Below are 18,064 nucleotides of genomic sequence, written 5' to 3'. Positions count from 1 at the left end.
ATAGACTAACTCCTAGCCAGAAAAACGAAAAACCTCATACTATTTAACTCAATTCCTTTTATCCAATATATCATGTCAGGCTTTCACACACAAAAAAACTAAAAGAGAAGCTAAAAGGTAAAACTAGTTTGATGAGACAGGGTAACCATCAGAACCAGACTCACAAATAGCAGATTGGAATTATCAGATTAGAAGTTTAAAATAACTGTGATTAATATGCTAAGGACTCTAATGGAAAAAGCAAACAACATGTAAGAATAGATGGATAATATAAGCAGAGAGATGGAAACTCTACAAAAGAATCAAAAGGACACATTATACATCAAAATCATCAAAACAGAAATGAATAATGCATTTGATGAGCTCATCAGTAGATGGACATGGCTGAGGAGAGAATCAGTTAGCTTAAAGATATGTCAACATGAACTTCCAAAATTGGAAAGCAAATACAAAGAAGAATGAACACAAAAACAAAAACAGAATATTCAAGAACTGTAGGACAACTACAAAAGTATAACATATACATGATGGGAATATCAGAGGGGAAGAAAAAGGGAAAGGAATAGAAGAAATATATGAAGTAGTAATGACAGACCAAACCACAGATCCCAGGAAGCTCAGAGAACACCAAGATGAGTACCAAAAAAATTATACCTAGACCTATCATATTCAAACTACAGAGAATCAAGACAAAGCAAAAAATCTTGAAAGAAGCCAAAGAAAAAACACCTCACCTATAGAGGAACAAGGGTAAGAATTACATCGGACTTCTCTTCAGAAACCATGCAAGCAAGAAAAGAGTGGAGCATTCTCTTTGGATTAGAAACCATGTTCAATCAGATATCTGATGATCCAGATATTTCCTTCTTTGGAAATATTTCCTTCTCCTAATGGGAGAGTCAATAAAAAAATTCTAGAGAAAACCAGAACAAAGAGATTACAACAGTGATTCTCAAATTTAAGTGTATATAATAATCACGTGGGGAGCTCATTAAAAATACAGAATCCTAGAATCCATTCCCAGAAAATGTGATTAAAAAGTCTGGGTTATGGTCTGCAACCTGCCCTTTGTTTTTATTTTTTTGACAAGCAGTCCAAGTAATCTAGAGGTGAGTCTGTGGACACAACAGTCCCTGAAACAACTATGAAAAGGCCAGGGGATCTCAGTGACCTACGTTTTTTATAGGATCTACTCACAGTAGAAGAAATGCTCAAGAGCATATGTGTATTTAAGCTCCCTTTGGCCAGTATTATCCTACCAACATAACCCAATCTTGGGCCAGAATTCCTTCTGACTCCTAGCTGTTGATCGTCAAGATACCTAACGAGCCCCTATCTTGTTGTGCTGAGAAAGAAGATGAAATGACAGGAGTGGGTGAAGAAATCTGGGTCAGTAGGTTCATGAAGAGTCAACAGAAGCAGACAGGTGAAATCATTACTTTCTCTTGCCCTCCCACACAGCCAAAGATGGCCATGTTCTAATGCCTGGAAACCGTAAGTAGGCTACGTTAAATGGCAAAGGGTAATTAAAGTTGCAGATAGAACCGAAATTGCTAATCGGCTGGCCTTAGAATAAAGGGATTATCCTGGATTATCCAGTGGGTCCAATGTAATCACAAGCATCCTTTAAAGGTAGAATAGGGAGGCAGAAGGTCAGAGTCTAGACTGGTCCCCAATGGGAAGGGATCCAAACAAGGACTGAGGGCAGTCTCTAGATGCTGGAAAAGGCAAGGACATGCATTCCCCCCTAGAGCCTCCGGAAGAAATGCAGCCTTGTCAACACACTGATTTTAGCCCAGTAAGACCCACTGCAGACCTCTGACCTCCAGAAATGTACGATAACACATTTATGTTGTTTTAAGCTACACGCTTGTGGTAATCTGTGGCAGCAATTATAGGAAACCAACGCATGCACTCACAAATTACCTGCCTAAAAAGAAACCACATTTGTCTTACCTATATCCATTGGTCGTTCTGTATTTAAGCTGTCCGTGCTGCCCTGATGTCCACCTAAAGGTATCTTTACTTGTTGATCTGATAATTTCCCAGTACTGACAGACCTAAAAAGAAGAATGGCGTTAATAACGGAAAAGTATACTTTAAAAATCCAGACATTTAAATAATAAGGGGGATTTAAGCCAAGCCACAAAAGGGTTAACGGGAAGTCAGAGAAGAAGGAGACAAAAAATAGATACCAAACAATTCAAGGCAGAGATGAACTTCAATAACTGAAATAAACAAAAAGCAGAGATAGAACATTCAGGAAATTCAGTGAGAGCTCTGTATTCACAGTTGCAGGAAGCACCTGTAGGTTTTCAGAGATTCTAAGGGTACACAGTTCATATTATTAACCGTGTGGCATAAACCAGCTACTAACCCAATTTGGTCTGGTTGTCTTTATACCAGAAATATATGTACCATTACAGTTTTCATATCAAAGGCTGGAAGGAAATGCTGTCTTTTACCTGCCAAACACTGCCTTGTTCTGCTGCTCAGACTTCTGCCTCTCACTTCCTTGTACTAAGAGACAATGAGAGCATTCCCGTGGGTCACTCCCATCTTTAGACTGCCCTTCAGAAGGCCCGTGACGAGTAACCAAGGCTAGCAGGTTGGAAGACGCTTGTGTTTTAGGTATTTTGAAAGGAGCTGTGGTCTGAGGAAGAAACATGTGGAAGCGAGTTACTACCATGCGGGCAGCATTCAGAGTTGTCAGGCTGCGCGGTGCAGCGCTCAGAAGCACAAGTCAGACCCAGGTTCACACACTGGCTCTTCCACTCCTGGACAGTTGGTTCATACCCTGTAGCCTCAATTTCCTTTCTCTGGGATTAAGTAGGATCATGTGTATAAAGCATTCAGGAAGTAAAGTGGCTTTAGACTGTGCCTAAACTAAGACTGTGCCTGGCACCCAGCCAAGTGTTCATTAAATTGTAACTGTTTTCACCACGAATCTTTTCCCTAGTGTACAAGAGTCTCCCTATCCGTGGTTTCGTTTCCCACGGTCAACCTTGGTCTGGAATAGATGATCCTCCTTCTGAGGTATCATCAGAAGGTCAGCAGTAGCCTAACACTGCATCATAACACCTATATCACTGACCCCACTTCATCTCAACACACAGGCATTTTATCATCTCACATCATCACATCCCACTGTAGTGACCACAGTATGGTATTCTGAGACACAGACAGAGAGAGAGAGAGAGAGAGAGAGAGAGAGAGAGAGAGAGAGAGAAATATCACATTCATATAACTCTTATTACAGCATATGTAACTGTTCCCTTTTGTTATTAGCTATTATTAATCTCTTATTGTGCCTAATTTATAAATTTAACTTTATCGTAAGTATGTGTACATAAGAAAAAAACAGTACATATAGGGTTTAGTACTGTCTGTGGTTTCAGCTGTCCACTGAGGGTCTTGGAACATATCCCCTGGGGGTAAGGACTACTGTACTTAACTATACTATACACTAGCTCATGACCTACTGTCAAGAGTTCAGCTGGGCTACTCCACAGTATTGCTGCCTCTGCATTCAATTTGTGTGGCCATATGGCCTGCAGGACCTTAAATGACCTTGAGCCCCTCATGTAAGCTTGTGACCTAGACAGCGGTTTGCACAGTCACAAGGAAATGTAAGTTCTGGATAGGACTCCTCCGACAGCCCTGGTCGTCAAAAGTCTCCCCCAGGCTTTCCCCTTATATGTCCCATAGGTAAGACTCCTGTGGAGCTTACCAGAATCTCATTCTTTTGGTTTTAATTGACCAATTTAGCTCAGGAACCCCAAAGAACTCGATCCATGAACCCTAATAAAGGCATGTGCCCCAGGTCCTGTCTCTCTCCGTCTGCACCTGCCTTGACGTCCCCGTGTGGCCTCTCGAGGCATGCCAGGTACGTGTGCCAAGACAGAGGAATGGAATTCTCTATTTCAATTTCTCTTGTGGTCTACTGCTGAACCTTGGCTCAACATCCGGCACTCGATGCTCCATTTAACAAACGCTAATTTAACAAAGTCCTAACACTGACAAAAGAGTTTAACAAACATACCTTAGTAGGAGAGCCAATGATTGTTGGTAAAGGAGTTTTAAAGAGCCAGTCTGAACTCCGAGGAGAGGACCCCATGTGCTTGGTGGGAGAGGTTCCAAGGCCACCAGGCCGACTGGGCTGAGGTGAGTAGCTGTACCCAACCCCAGCGTGGGATGGGCACACAGGGTCCGAGTGCTGCTTTCTGAGTTTCTGCTTGTTCTGGTAGATGTCAGTGAGGGTAGGGGCGCTCTGCAATCTAGCACCCAACAGGAGAGACTGTGGTGACTGGGCCTGTGGCACTGGAGAACCTGCCAAGAACGCAGCCAATGTTCACCCAAAGTGTGGGGCAAAACTTAACGGTTAAGAAGACAATTCTTAAAGTGAGAATTCTAACAAATGTCATATTTTTCAGGAGCTATTTAAAAAACTGTTTATTTGGCAAGAGACTATTTTCAAGCATCTTTTACAAAACAGTAACAAGCCCACAGTCATTGGGATTCTCAGGAGATAGAAGTTGATGATGGGTATGTTGGCTGTTTTTATCAGCAGCTAGCAAATAACTCAGATTAATGTATAGTCTGACTAGCACAAAAGAGAACTATATCATAAATTGTTAAAGTTAATTAAAACTACAAAAACCTACATTGAACAAAATGATTCCTACTCTTTATATGAATATATACTTTGGGGATACCCATGTAATTATTCTCTTTTCTCACGTAGCAGCTAAAAGAAACCTTTCAAAGCAACCCAGAATAACCCTTTAGATATGGGGAGATATATATATATATATAAAATTAGATAATACCGTTTTCTAGGATAATTCACTTTTTTATGGATAATTCATTTTTTATCAGTTTCATTAGTGAAATTCACTTATAACCTAAAGAGTCCATATTCTCTACAAAGAAAACACTTGTCCACAGATCCTTGCCTCTTAAGGGCACACCATATCAAGAGCACACCATATCAAGAGGATCTTTTTGGGGTTTTCTTTGAGAGAGTGAGCACACACATATGAGCATGAGCAGGGGAGGGGCAGAGAGAGAGAAGAGAGAGAATGTCAAGCAGGCTCCAGGCTGTCAGAATAGAGCCTGATGTGGGGCTCGATCCCACGAACCATGAGATCATGACCTGAGCTGAAATCAAGAGCCACTGAGCCGCCCAGGTGCCCCGAAATAGGGCTTTGATATGGTAAACAGTTGGCAGCAGCAAGAGAATTCCCCACACAAACCTTGTTGTGGCCAATTTAAGGTCTACTCCGTAAGCCTGGAGCTTCAGTTACAAATTCTTCGGAGCTTCTTGCAAGCCACACTACCACCAATAATGCCAAGGATCTATAAATCTCCTTGGTGACCCATAACCATCATCTTCCCCCCCAAAAATTAGAGCTTTTGCTACTGCTGCCCACTCCTAGCTTACTCTCTTCCTAAATCTGGGATTTTATCTTTCAGAACTGGGCACTGCCGTGTGTATGTGTGTGTGTATGTGCACGCATACATACCCATGTGTACGTATGTACACGTATATACACACAAGTAAATAAAATTAACAGTAAAATGTTATGATTTGGAGAAAGTTACCTAAGACTTATTTTTAGGGAAACATAAAATATGAAGAACTAAGAAAAGAGTGATATTCTAAGTACCACAGGATTCCTTTAATTGGCCAACTCTTCAAATGCACATACAATAAAACTTGACTTACAAAAGTGTGATTTACACACATCTTTTCAGGCATATACATATTATATAATAAAGCAAATAAACATCTCTATTTCCTGTTTATCTCAGGTAGCTCTTATCTAGAATAGTAATCAAAACAATGAAATGTCATTTTCTAGATTGATTTTCATGATCTTTGTGACAATGACCAAAATTTAGCTCAGTTACTTAACTTCCAAGACTTACTTTCATAAAAGAATCATCTACCCAAAGAGAAATACTTTGTGGATTGGATGATACGCTAAAACATATTAGACCAAGATTCTAAACAGTAGGATAACAGATAAAATATTTCATGCCAGTTCTATTCTTTTGATAAGACTAGAGAAACATAACACAAATCCACTTACAACAGGATTAAAATTATTAGTACACCAAATATATTTCCTACCTGATGAGTTTCTACTCCTGGATTCATGACCCTGAGGATGCCCACAGCAGCACTGACTAAATTGCTCAGGAATGGTACCAACTGTGAACGGGGAAGTGGGGAAAAGCAAAAATGATTCAAAACCAACGAAGGACGGAAACAGGTAACACATGCACAAATTGCACAGTACATCATAGTTCACAAAATTTGATTAGGCAGAGATTTATTTCTGCTGACACTTACTGAGCGACCCATGTGCTGGGTGCTGGGCACGCTATACTCTGCCTTGAAACAAGATCACCAGGAAAGGAAGCCACGTAAACAAATTAAAGCCTGTTAACAGGTAGGTCAGTTAAGACAGAGAAGTACCAAGAGCTTGCCGTGTTTGAGGCGGGTGGAGCCGCAGGGGGCACAGCTGACTCACAGCCCAGCTGCTGTCCCTCTGCACCCACCCCATCCCTGAGGCTCCTGACAAGGCCAGTTCCCCAGGGCTGCTCCCAGACAGTGACCAACCGCATGTGGGCGAGGCACTAATTCAGGTCATTCCAGCAGGTCAGGGAAGCTGGACAATGCAGTGTTTGGGGACGCCCCTTGGGCCTGGCTAAAAGGTTCCGAGAGCTCACGCTAGTCAAGACGCCCCCGCCCACGCCTCCTAGCTTCCTCTCCCCCTCCCAGGAGTCAGACCTGCAAGGTGATCTGAGGGGGCTCCCCCAGATTCCTGCTGCCCCCCGACCCCAGATCCATCACAGGCGTCTCCCAAGTCACTCTGGCACGTTCCTGCAGCTACCTTCTCTGCATCTACCTCTGAGAACCCAAACTAACAGGAGGAAGCGCTGAGAAGGCCCAGGGAGTTTAAGCAGACAGGAGACATGGGTCTATAAAAACAAAAAGGCACTGACTCGGTAACTACGCGGGCAGGCGACGCTTAGGTCCCGAGGAAGGGCCTTTTCCTTGAGTGCAGGCATAAGGCTTGGACCTTGTCTCCGGAGACCCTGAAGTGTCCCAAGCGCTGCTGAGGGGGTGAAGGAGGGCCAGGATTTTGTTCGGGGAAGATTTTTCAGCTAAGAAACAGCCTCAAAACCATTGCAGGTGAGGTGGAGAAGTAAATTTTCAAAAACATTATCATTATGGTTTTGTGTTTTTTTGAATCAGGGCTCCTGGGCACCACTTCCATCCTTCTCACTCCGCCTCCTCCTGAAATTTCCTCGCGTGCCCTCACTCTTACTCCAGCAGTTTTGCCTGAGGGTGGGGCCCTCTTCTTTTAGAAGTAAAAAATACATAAATACATTCATATACCTTGCGGGGGTGGGGGGGGGGGCAAGTTTGGGATCTGCACCATGAGGCCCTAAGACCTGCTGCCGGGCCCTCTCTGCATCCCCTGCCCCTCCCCACCACACCGGTGAGGTCTCTCACGCACTCTGCCACCTCAGCGGCTTTGGCCTCTCTTGCTTATATCCTGAAGTTGGAGCACTTTCTCTCTCGATTCCACCGAAACTGTGGTTTAAGGTTCGCTTTTTGGTTTGTTGCTGCTGCTGCGTCCCTGCTTGTTCTAGCGTTCCCCTTGCCCTGCGTACGGTTTCCACGAGAGGTGGAAAGATCCGTGACGAAGCCGCTACCATCTTCCTCCCAGAGCTGGGAGGCCTCTGGAGAACACGAGCCAGCACGCAAGGTACACTATTGTCTTCTAATCCTCGTAAATCGGAGTGCTGAGTGGGTAGGCCTTTCATGTACTTTCCTCTAGGGTTTCTGATGTTGTGTGTTTACAGCCCAAGCCCAATGGAGAGACTTTTTATCCATAAGGCTCATTTATTATTACATTTCCAGTAGCGGTCCTAACGAATTTACACAGAGATGCTCAGGCGGGGGCCAGGTGTAGGGTGGAGCTGGGGGAAGGATATGGCTCCCCATCAGCTGAGAGTCACTGTCGTCGCGAGCCACCGTCACGACTGACATAAAGAGCGTCACGTCAGATTTGTCACAGCGAATAAAAAAAGTTGAAAACAACAGCTTTGCTCTCCTTACCCAAAGGGGAAGGTGAATAAGGTCTGGAAGACCCAGTGGAGAGTCTCCGTCCAACTGTCTGCACTGTGTCTGCTGGTGCCGGGGAGCAGGATCCCAGCCGGAGGAAGCCCATAGGGCTGGTGTTAGACCTTCGTACCGCTGCAGATCTGAAAAGAAAAATAAAATTGTTCCCTCTCTGGCAGGTTCTAGGACTCTATTTCTGTCTTGTTTGTTTTTGTTTTTGTTTTTTTTTTTTCTTTCTAAAACTTCCTGACAACCTGCCATGGAATAGAATTTTCTTTTTTAAAAGTTTAATTTTGTTGAGAGAGACGGAGACAGAGCAAGTGGGGGAGGGGCAGAGAGAGAGTCCCAAGCAGGTTCCACGCCGTCAGCACAGAGCCCGACGTGGGGCTCGGACTCATGAAACCGTGAGATCATGACCTGAGCCGGAACCAAGAGTCAGACGCTTAACCAACCGAGCTACCCAGAATTTTTTAAAATATATGGTATGGTCACATGGAACAAATGTAAAATGTATAAAATTACATGGCGTGAAGTCTCCCTCCCATCCTGTACCCTGTCTGCCTGATTCTCAACATTTCCTCAATCCTACTCCAAAGGTTACCATCATTTCCAGTTTCTAACATATCCTTCCAGAATTCCTTAATTTACACACAAGCAAACAGACTGAAAATAAAATCTTACTTCCATCTTGATTTAACTATTTTCAATTTTTTTTGGTTTGAGGTTCCCTTTATACTCCTAAAAATTACTGAATATCCCAGAGTTTTTGTTCATTCAACTTATGCCTATTGATATTTACTGTATGAGAAGTTAAAACTGAAAAAATTTTGTAACTAGTAATTCATTAAAAGTAACAAACTTATTGCATGTAACCTAAGATTATGAAAATTAATTATATCTTCCAAATAAAATACATTCACGAGAAGCATGGCATTGTTCTACATTTTTTCAGATCTCTTATGTCTGGCTCAACAGAAGACAGTTGGATTCTCATACTGGTTTTTGCATTCAATCTTTTATGTAACACAGTACATATGGGGGGATGTACATGAAGAAAATACAGCCTTATACAGCCTTCCTCCTCAAAAAAAGAAAGAATATTTTGGTAGCCTTTTCAAATAATTGTGATGCTCATCTTTGATAATATACCAAAACTCAGCAAATGGACATTTAAAAAAGATTAGCTGCAATGTAGAATCTGAAACTACTTCAATGAAATCTTGTACTCCATTACATTAGACTCTAATCTTTTGCAAAGTCCCTTGTACTTGGACTGGATCTCGTTCTTTTGAGCCCGACACGGAGCTCGAACTCACGAACCACGAGATCATGACCTGAGCTGAAGTTGGACGCTCAACCAACTAAGCCACCCAGGAGCCCCTGGACTGGGTATTTTATCTATGCATGGTTTTTAAACATTCGGTCACTTGAAAAATGTTGGTTGGTATTCCAAATGTCGACCACATCACAGGGTATCAAAAAGTCACATTCATACCAAAATATCACCACAAACCTTAACAGAAGTGGCTGTCAAGGCATAGCAGAAGCTGTCAAGATCACAGCAGTGAATCAAGAGTTTTCAAAAACTCTTAATTTTTGCTCAAGAGCTCACATTTCACGATACTTATTTTCTAGGTGGTGGCAGACTTGGCTCATGAGCGGCCAGACGCCCACAGCTGGAGTTTGTCAGTTGCTCTTTCACGAAAACACGGCGTTCCATGAAAAAGGGGCTATGGTTCAGCTTGCAACTGAATCACATGAGAGCTTCTCCTTAAGAGAACTCCTCCAATCTGCTGCATCAGTGCTTTATGCCCACATGCCACTCGAGGTGGCGATTTCCAAAGAGAAATAATAACTTTGCAGGCTTCATTAAAGACATTCCTTGGTACCACAGTGCCGGTGGCAAAATATACAAAAACTCACAGTGTGGTTGGGTGCCACCACCGTGATGCATTTTAAGGCACCAGCAATTTGCACGTCACTGCTTTTGCACTATCAGTGCATGTCCACACAGTGAGAGAAAGCAAACGATGTCCCAGTATCATTATGAAAACAGGTTTGACCTCATGGACCTTCTGGAAGGGAGCCACACATGAACCACACTTTGAAAACCACTGCTAATCCTGTTACCACTTTGCTTTTTTCATTTTATAAAATACCTTGGAAATGTTTCTACCTTAGTGCACAGAGAGCTTCCTTCCTCTTTTTATGGAAGGTGCTCTGTTGTCACAGGTGGACCTTACAGCAGTCACTTACTGGTGGGAACTTGGCTTACTTCTCATCCTTTGCTATTGTAACAATTAACGACCTGTGTATATGTAATTTCATACACAGGCAAGGACTGTATATCCATAGAATAAATTGCCAGAAGTCATCGAGTGCTGGGTTCAAAAGATACATCCGTTAATAATCTTCACAGATACTGCCAAAATGCTCTTTGTAGAAGTTTTCTCAGTTTACATCCTATGAATCTTCTTCCACTCACTGAGCTCTACACTAGGTGGGCCCTTTTAACCTAAAATCTTGTGTTCTCCAATCCTGGAAAAATTTCTCTTGATTATTTCCTGGAAATTTTCTTCTTCACCATTTTACTTGTTCTTTCTGGAATGTCTACATTAATTAACACTTGAAGATTTTTTCTTTTTTTTTGTTTTTAAGTAAGCTCCACGCCCAGTGTGGAGCCCAGTGTGGGGCTTGAACTCATGACCCTGAGATCAAGATCTGAACTGAGATCAAGAGACAGACACCTGGGGGTTCCTGGGTGGCTCAGGTGGTTGAGCATGCGACTTTGGCTCAGGTCATGATCTGGTGGCTCCTGAGTCCGAGCCCTGCATCAGGCTCACCACTGTCAGCACAGAGCCCACTTCAGATCCTCTGTCTGTCTCTCTCTGCCCCACCAGGCTCACGTTTGCCCTCTCTCAAAAATAAACAAACATTAAAAAAAAAGAGAGAGACGGGGCGCCTGGGTGGCGCAGTCGGTTAAGCGTCCGACTTCAGCCAGGTCACGATCTCGCGGTCCGGGAGTTCGAGCCCCGCGTCAGGCTCTGGGCTGATGGCTCAGAGCCTGGAGCCTGCTTCTGATTCTGTGTCTCCTTCTCTCTCTGCCCCTCCCCTGTTCATGTTCTGTCTCTCTCTGTCCCAAAAATAAATAAAAACGTTGAAAAAAAATTAAAAAAAAAAAAAAAAAGAGAGAGAGAGAGAAAGAGATATTTAAGCAACTGAGCCACCCAGGCACCCCTGAAGAATATATTTTATTCATAGTTTCCACTTTCTTTATTTGATTCACCTATTTCAGATACGGCCTCAACTTTGTCTTCCAACATTTATTTTTATCTATTTCAGTTATATTTTATAACATCCAAGAGGTCTTTTTGATTTTGATTATTTTCAAAAACATTTTGTACCAATTTATGGATGCAGTCTCTTTCCTATTTCTAAGGATACAATGTTTTTTTTTTTTTTAAAGATTTTAATTTTAAGTAATCTTGACACCCAACGTGGGGCTTGAACTTAAAACCCCCGGATCAAGAGTCACATGCTCCACCAGTTGAGCCGGCCAGGTGCCCCGGAAAGTAACAGATCTTTGAATAATAACAACACATTTTTTAAAAGAAAAGGAAGAAAAGAGAACGCTAGCTTACCTTGGAGAACCGTGCAGATTTGTGCCAGAGCTGGCAGTAGATGTAAGATTCTGCTCTATGCGCTGATAATTCCTTATCTGAGTAGGGACCGGAATTGGTGCTGTCTCACTGTGAGGGGACACGGTAGGCTGGCACTGCCTGCAACCGTAATTTATTGAAAAAGGCAAGAAATCCAAGTAAGCCTGTTTTTCTTTCATTTGACACATTGGTGATATTTAGAGAAGATTCTAGAAGGGGCCAAACGATCGCTTCTATGTGAATAAAAAATGATCATCTCAAAAAATAAGGCACAGAAAATCACATTAGTCATTTAAAAGACTCTCCAGACATTCAGATGCTTATTGAGGACGAAGAATTCTAACAAAAACTGGAAAAACATTCCTCTACGACAATAGGAAAAGTCCGTAGGTTGGCAAAACTCAGTTTCATCTGCTCACATTCTGCTATTCATTATTATGTGAGAGAAAAAAAATATTTCTAGGAAAATATGCTGGGTAAAAGAACAGGAAGTTCATGAGCAAAGATGACAGGAATGTTTACAAAAGTTATGAATGCGGTAAGCATTCCCAAAGAACTTCTGACTTTTAAAAAGATTGCAAACAACACTGTGCAACTCTCAAAGCACATTATTGATCTGAGGCCCACATGGTGAGGTGTTAGTACTGGGTTTCTGTAACAGCCTCTCCCCTTGATTTTCATAAATTCAGAAACAGGATGTCCTTGGATGACTTTCAATTCAATTTGCAACCTGTCTTGACACATCAGGGACAATACCGGGCCTTAAAAGACGATTTATTTCATTTTTCTGTCCTCCTATAAGTCCAAAAAAACCACATGAATCTAATACTTGTTCTCAAATTACAATATGACAGATATCAAGAGACTGTATACTTATCTAACAAACAATATGATATTCATCTAAAGTGTCACTTTAGAGCTTTTGAAATATTAGAGCATTTCATATTTAAATAAAATCTCATCTCTAATAGAGATGTTAGTTGCTTTCTCCAATATCCATTCACCCACTCTTTCTGACTAGCAGAACTCAAATTTTATGGAAGATGGCAATTTGCTCAGTGAAATTATGACACATCCCAGACTCCTTTGCAGCCATGAGTAGTCATATATCTTTCCTGGTCAATGAGATGTAAGTGGAAGTCTTCGATCCACTCTTCCTCCTTCCTCCTTCCTCCTTCCTGGACTGTGGGTATGCTTGCCGGAGCTTCAGCAACTCCCTTTGAACTATGAACAACAGGCCAAAAGAATTGGAGACAACTTCCTTGAGCCAAAGAAACGAAGACAACAGCTATTTATTTTGACTTCTCATCTTGCAAGAAAACTAAACCTTTAGTGTGAACCACGCTACAGTCAGGACTGTTGTTTCTAGCTTTTTGTCTATAAGCTCACTCTATTTTTCCATTTAGATAATTCTCATTGTCATGTATTCATTTATCCATCCATCCATCCATCCATCCATCCATCCATCCATCCATCCATATTGAAGTACAGCTGACACATACATTAGTGTCAAGCGTAATGTTAAGTATCTTTTAAATACAATAATGTGTGTTTTTAATATCTATATATCTGATTGTGAAGTTTACCTACAACCTGAAAATGAAACAAAACAAAACCAAAAACTTCTACTAGCGGAAACTAAACAGGTTTACAAGACTTCATTAACCAACTGTGGTGCCTGCAACCCAGAGCTCGCACAGGCCTGGGAGCCTAAGTTCCTCAGTAAGACAATAGCCAGCACGGCCATCAAAGATCAGAATGTGAATGAACAAATGTTCATTCCTACTGTCTCAATTCAATGAGTTAGTAAAGACTTAGTGAAGCAAGTACATCTGGGAATTTCTTTTAACATATACATCGTCAAGTTCTAATATCTTTTCACCAAAGGGAAATTAGAAGCTGAGTAAGAGTACCCTATGATATAAATTGAGCAACTTCATACATAATTCAAAGCACCTCTCTCAGGGAATCCTAAGCAATCCTCTCCCAGCATATGAGGAGATAAGCAGCCATGACAGGTGTTCTGGAAATGTGGTCTCTGACAGTCTCTGGACAGAACCTTCAAGCAGACCTGCTCAGTCTACAAAGTCTTCCCAGGAGAAATCCCCAGAGCACCAGCTAGCTAAGACCACTGAAGCCAAATTTCTGTCTAGCTTTATATTAATATCAATATTTAACCATTACTTGACTCCCTAAGCCCAGGATGAGGAGAGGGAAGGTCTATGCATGCCCTGAGTCTCCAGCACAGCCTCCCCACCCCCACTAAGTAAAGCAGTTCAGAGGACTCTCTATGTGCAAAGTCCCGTTTGACCTGCATGGAATACTAGAAAGACTAAGCAGGCTGCCCAAAATACAATACACTTTTATTTTACGGAAATGAGCCATTTTTATCCAGGAGTCAGAAATTTTCCCGGAAAGACTTAGGTTAAACATTTCAAACTACTTTCAACAAAAGTGAGGCTCCGAGGAAGAATGAGACCTACTACTACCAACATTGCATAGACTGGCATATGAGATGACAGTTTGGGATACGGAGGTGCAAAGTTTTAACGACTTCACAAACAATATGTCTTGTACCTGCATCAAACCATTTTATTTTTGCATACAGCATAATTTCAATGTATTTTTAGTAATTTCTGTTTTCACCTGCACTTAATATCTTATAGTAGAGTGTTTTTTTTGTTTTTTGTTTCCAAAATACTCACTACCTCTCTCTGGACCCATTTCTATACTCCCTGGTGTGGGCACTCCTGCCACAAATCCCGGGAGGTAGGTTGAAAGAACAGCTCCCAGTTAGGACATGCTGTTCTCAAACCAGAGGGAAACAGACCGATGACAGAAGAGAAGCTTTCAGAGCCATTATGTAGTCCTGCTATCACTATTTCCCCCTCTCGTTTAAGATCAGCATGTCCCAATTCTTATATACCATGTAAGAGACACAAGTACCCCAAAGCCCATAAATCTATGATATTATTAGAAACACATGGGGTGCCTGAGTGGCTCAGTTGACTAAACGTCTGACTTTGGCTCAGCTCATGATCTCACAGATTGTGGGTTTGAGCCCCACATCCGGCTCTGCGCTGACAGCTCAGAGCCTGGAGTCTGCTTCATATTCTGTCTTCCTCTCTGCCCCTCCCCTACTCGTGCTCTCTCTCTCTCTCAAAAACATTTAAAAAATTTACAAGAAAAAGGAACATATAAAGATGCCATTTGTGACATCAATAACATAAATGGGGGTAGTGTACTCCCATACTCTCCATTAGGAGGGTTTTTTAAAATATTTTTTTAATGTTTATTTATTTTTGAGAGAGAGAGAGAGAGTGTGTGTGTGAGAGAGAGAGAGAGAGAGAGAGAGAGAGCAGGGGAGGGGCAGAGAGAGAGGGAGACACAGAATCCGAAGCAGGGTCCAGGCTTCGAGCTGTCAGCACAGAGCCTGATGCAGGGCTCGAACTCACAAACTGTGGGATCATGACCTGAGCTGAAGTCGGACACTTAATGAACGGAGTCACCCAGGCGCCCCAGGAGTAGAGTTTTTGCAGGCAATTGAAGTTATCAGTTAAATGAGATTGTTGTAACTGTTAGGATATTTCATGTAGTCCCAATAGTAATCACAAAGAATATATCTATAGAATACACACGATAGGAAATGTGAACTGAAGCATGTCACTACAACAAGGTCAACAAAACACAAAGAAAGGTAGCAAGAGAGGAAATGAGGGACCAAAAAGCCTCAAGACATACATAAAAGTAACAAAATGACAGTAATCTATCTTCCCCTATTAGGCTGAAAGTGAAAGAATATCCCATGCAAATGGAACCAGAAGAGAGCAGGCACAGCTATAATATCAGAAAAAAAGACTTTCAGTCAAACACTGTTACAAGATACAAAAAAGGACATAATGTATAATGATTAAAGAGTCACTTAACCAGAAAAATATAACAATTATAAATATTTATGCACCAAACATCAGCTCTCCCAAATAGATCAAGCAAATACTGACAGAACTGAAGGGAGAAATAGATAATTCCATAATAATAGCTGTACCCCCACTTTCAATAATGGATAGAACAACCAGATAAAAGATCAATGAAGAACCAGGGCTTGAACAACACTCTAGACCAACTGGATATTGTAGACACACACCGAGCATTCCTCCCACCAACAGAAGAACATTCGTTCTTCTCAGGTATACACGAAACGCTCTCCAAGATAGGCCACACATTAGGTCACAAAACAAATCTTAAGAAATTGCAAAATACTTGTCAACAAGCTGGATAACCTGAAGAAATGTATAAATTTCTACACACACACAGGCTACCAAGACTGGATGATAAAGAACGAGAAAATCTGAACAGACCCATAACTAAGGAGACTTGATCAGTAATCAAAAACCTTCCAACACCAAAAAAAGCCTAAGACTTTCACTGGTGAATTCTACCCAACATTTAAAGAATTAACATCAGGGGTGCATGGGTGGCTCAGCTGGTTAAACGTTGGACTTCGGCTCAGGTCATGATCTCATGGTTTGTGAGTTCGAGCCCCCCATGGGGCTCTGTGCTGACAGCTCAGAGCCTGGAGCCTGCTTCGGATTCTGTGTCTCCTTCTCTCTGCCCCTCCCACACTTTCATTCAGTCTCTCTCTCAAAAATTAAGTAAATGAAAGAAAGAAAGAAAGAAAGAAAGAAAGAAAGAAAGAAAGAAAGAAAGAAACATCAACATCTCAAACTCTTCCAAAATATTAAAGAGGAGCAAATACTCCCAAACTCATTCCATGAGTTCAGCATTATCCTAAAACCAAACCACACGTAGATACTACAAAAACAAAAAACTACAGCACAATTTCCCCTATGAAATTTGATGCAAAAATCCTTAACAAAATATTAGCAAACCAAATTCAACAACACATTAAAAGGATCATAAACCATGACCAAATGTGATTTATAACACACCTACATCAATAGAAAGGACCAAAACCACAGGACTATCTCAATTTATGCAGAAAAAGCATTTGACAAAATCCCAACATCCTTTCATGATAAAATGCATTCAACAGGGGTGCCTGGGGGGCTCAGCTGGTCGAGTATCTGACTCTTCCAGCTCAGGTCATGATCCCAGGGTCCTAAGATTGAGCCCCTCACTGGGCTCCGTGCTAAATGTGGAGCCTGCTTAAGATTCTCTCTCTCTCCCTCCCTCTGCTCCTCTCCCCAGCTTGTGTGCTCTCTCTCTCTAAATAAAAACAATTTTTAAAAAAGCATTCAACAAACTAGGAATTGAAAAAAATTACCTCAACATAATAAATGCCATATATAAAAAGCCCACAATTAACATCATACTCAATGGTTAAAGACTGAAAGCCTTTTCTCTATGATCAGGAACAAGACAAGGATGCCTGCTCTCATCATTTCTATTCAACTCTTAGCCAGAGCGATTAGGCACAAAAAAAAGAAATATAAGGTATTCAAATTTGAATGGAAAAAGTAATATTATTTTTGTTCATGGAAACATGAATTTAAATGTAGAACATCCTAAAGATTTCACACACAAAAAGCCTTTAGAACTAATACATTCAGTGGGGCACCTGGGTGGCTCAGTCAGTTGAGCATCTGACTCTTAATTTCGGCGAAGGTCACAATCCCAGGGTTGTGGGATCGAGCCCCATGTTGGGATCCACACTGAGCACGGAGCCTGCTTAAGAGTCTCTCTCCGCCCCCCCCCCCGCCCCCCCCTTCTCTCCTGCTTGGTCTGTAAAATACAATACAATAACTCCTAGAAGAAAACATAGGAGAAAAGCTTCATGACATTGGATTAGGCAATGATTTCTTGAATATGACACCAAACACACACACACACACACACACACACACACACACACACACACAAAATAGACAAATGAGACTACATAAAATTCTAAAACTTCTATGCTCAAAGGACTGGAAAAACAATCTTTGGAATGGGAGAAAATATCTGTAAATCATATATCTGATAAAGGGTTAATATCCAAAATATATAAAGAACTCCTACCACTCAACAACCAATGACATACAAATGGCCAACAAGTATATGAAAAGACACTCAAAACCACTAATCATTAACAGAATTGCAAATCAAAACCACAATGAGCTATTACCTCACACCCAAAAAAAGAAGTAACAAGTGCTACTGAAGATGTAGAGAAACCAGAACCCTTGTACACTGTTGGTAGGAACGTAAAATGGTACAACCACGGAGGAAAACAGTATGGCAGCTCCACAAACACTTCTAATAT

At 41.6% G+C, this 18,064-nt stretch overlaps 1 protein-coding gene across 4 annotated transcripts in view; it reads right to left on the bottom strand.

Annotated features, from left to right (window-relative positions):
- Positions 1-18,064, bottom strand: part of ULK2 (unc-51 like autophagy activating kinase 2) — an 85,256-nt gene that overhangs the window by 17,598 nt on the left and 49,594 nt on the right. For 2 of the 4 annotated variants that reach the window (XM_043583249.1, XM_043583252.1), the window contains exons 15-20: positions 11,782-11,919; positions 8,138-8,283; positions 6,137-6,217; positions 4,043-4,329; positions 2,466-2,653; positions 1,957-2,060 (exon numbers count right to left, since the gene is read on the bottom strand). In XM_043583249.1, coding sequence (XP_043439184.1) covers positions 1,957-2,060; positions 2,466-2,653; positions 4,043-4,329; positions 6,137-6,217; positions 8,138-8,283; positions 11,782-11,919 — 944 coding nt within the window. The remainder of the gene's footprint in view (positions 1-1,956; positions 2,061-2,465; positions 2,654-4,042; positions 4,330-6,136; positions 6,218-8,137; positions 8,284-11,781; positions 11,920-18,064) is intronic. The other 2 variants (XM_043583250.1, XM_043583251.1) reach the window with 2 other exon arrangements.

Source organism: Prionailurus bengalensis, chromosome E1 (assembly GCF_016509475.1).
Source record: "Prionailurus bengalensis isolate Pbe53 chromosome E1, Fcat_Pben_1.1_paternal_pri, whole genome shotgun sequence".
NCBI classification, from domain to species: Eukaryota; Metazoa; Chordata; class Mammalia; order Carnivora; family Felidae; genus Prionailurus; species Prionailurus bengalensis.
The sequence above is the reverse complement of the archived record's forward strand: the minus strand, read 5'-3'. Positions and strand labels throughout refer to the sequence as shown.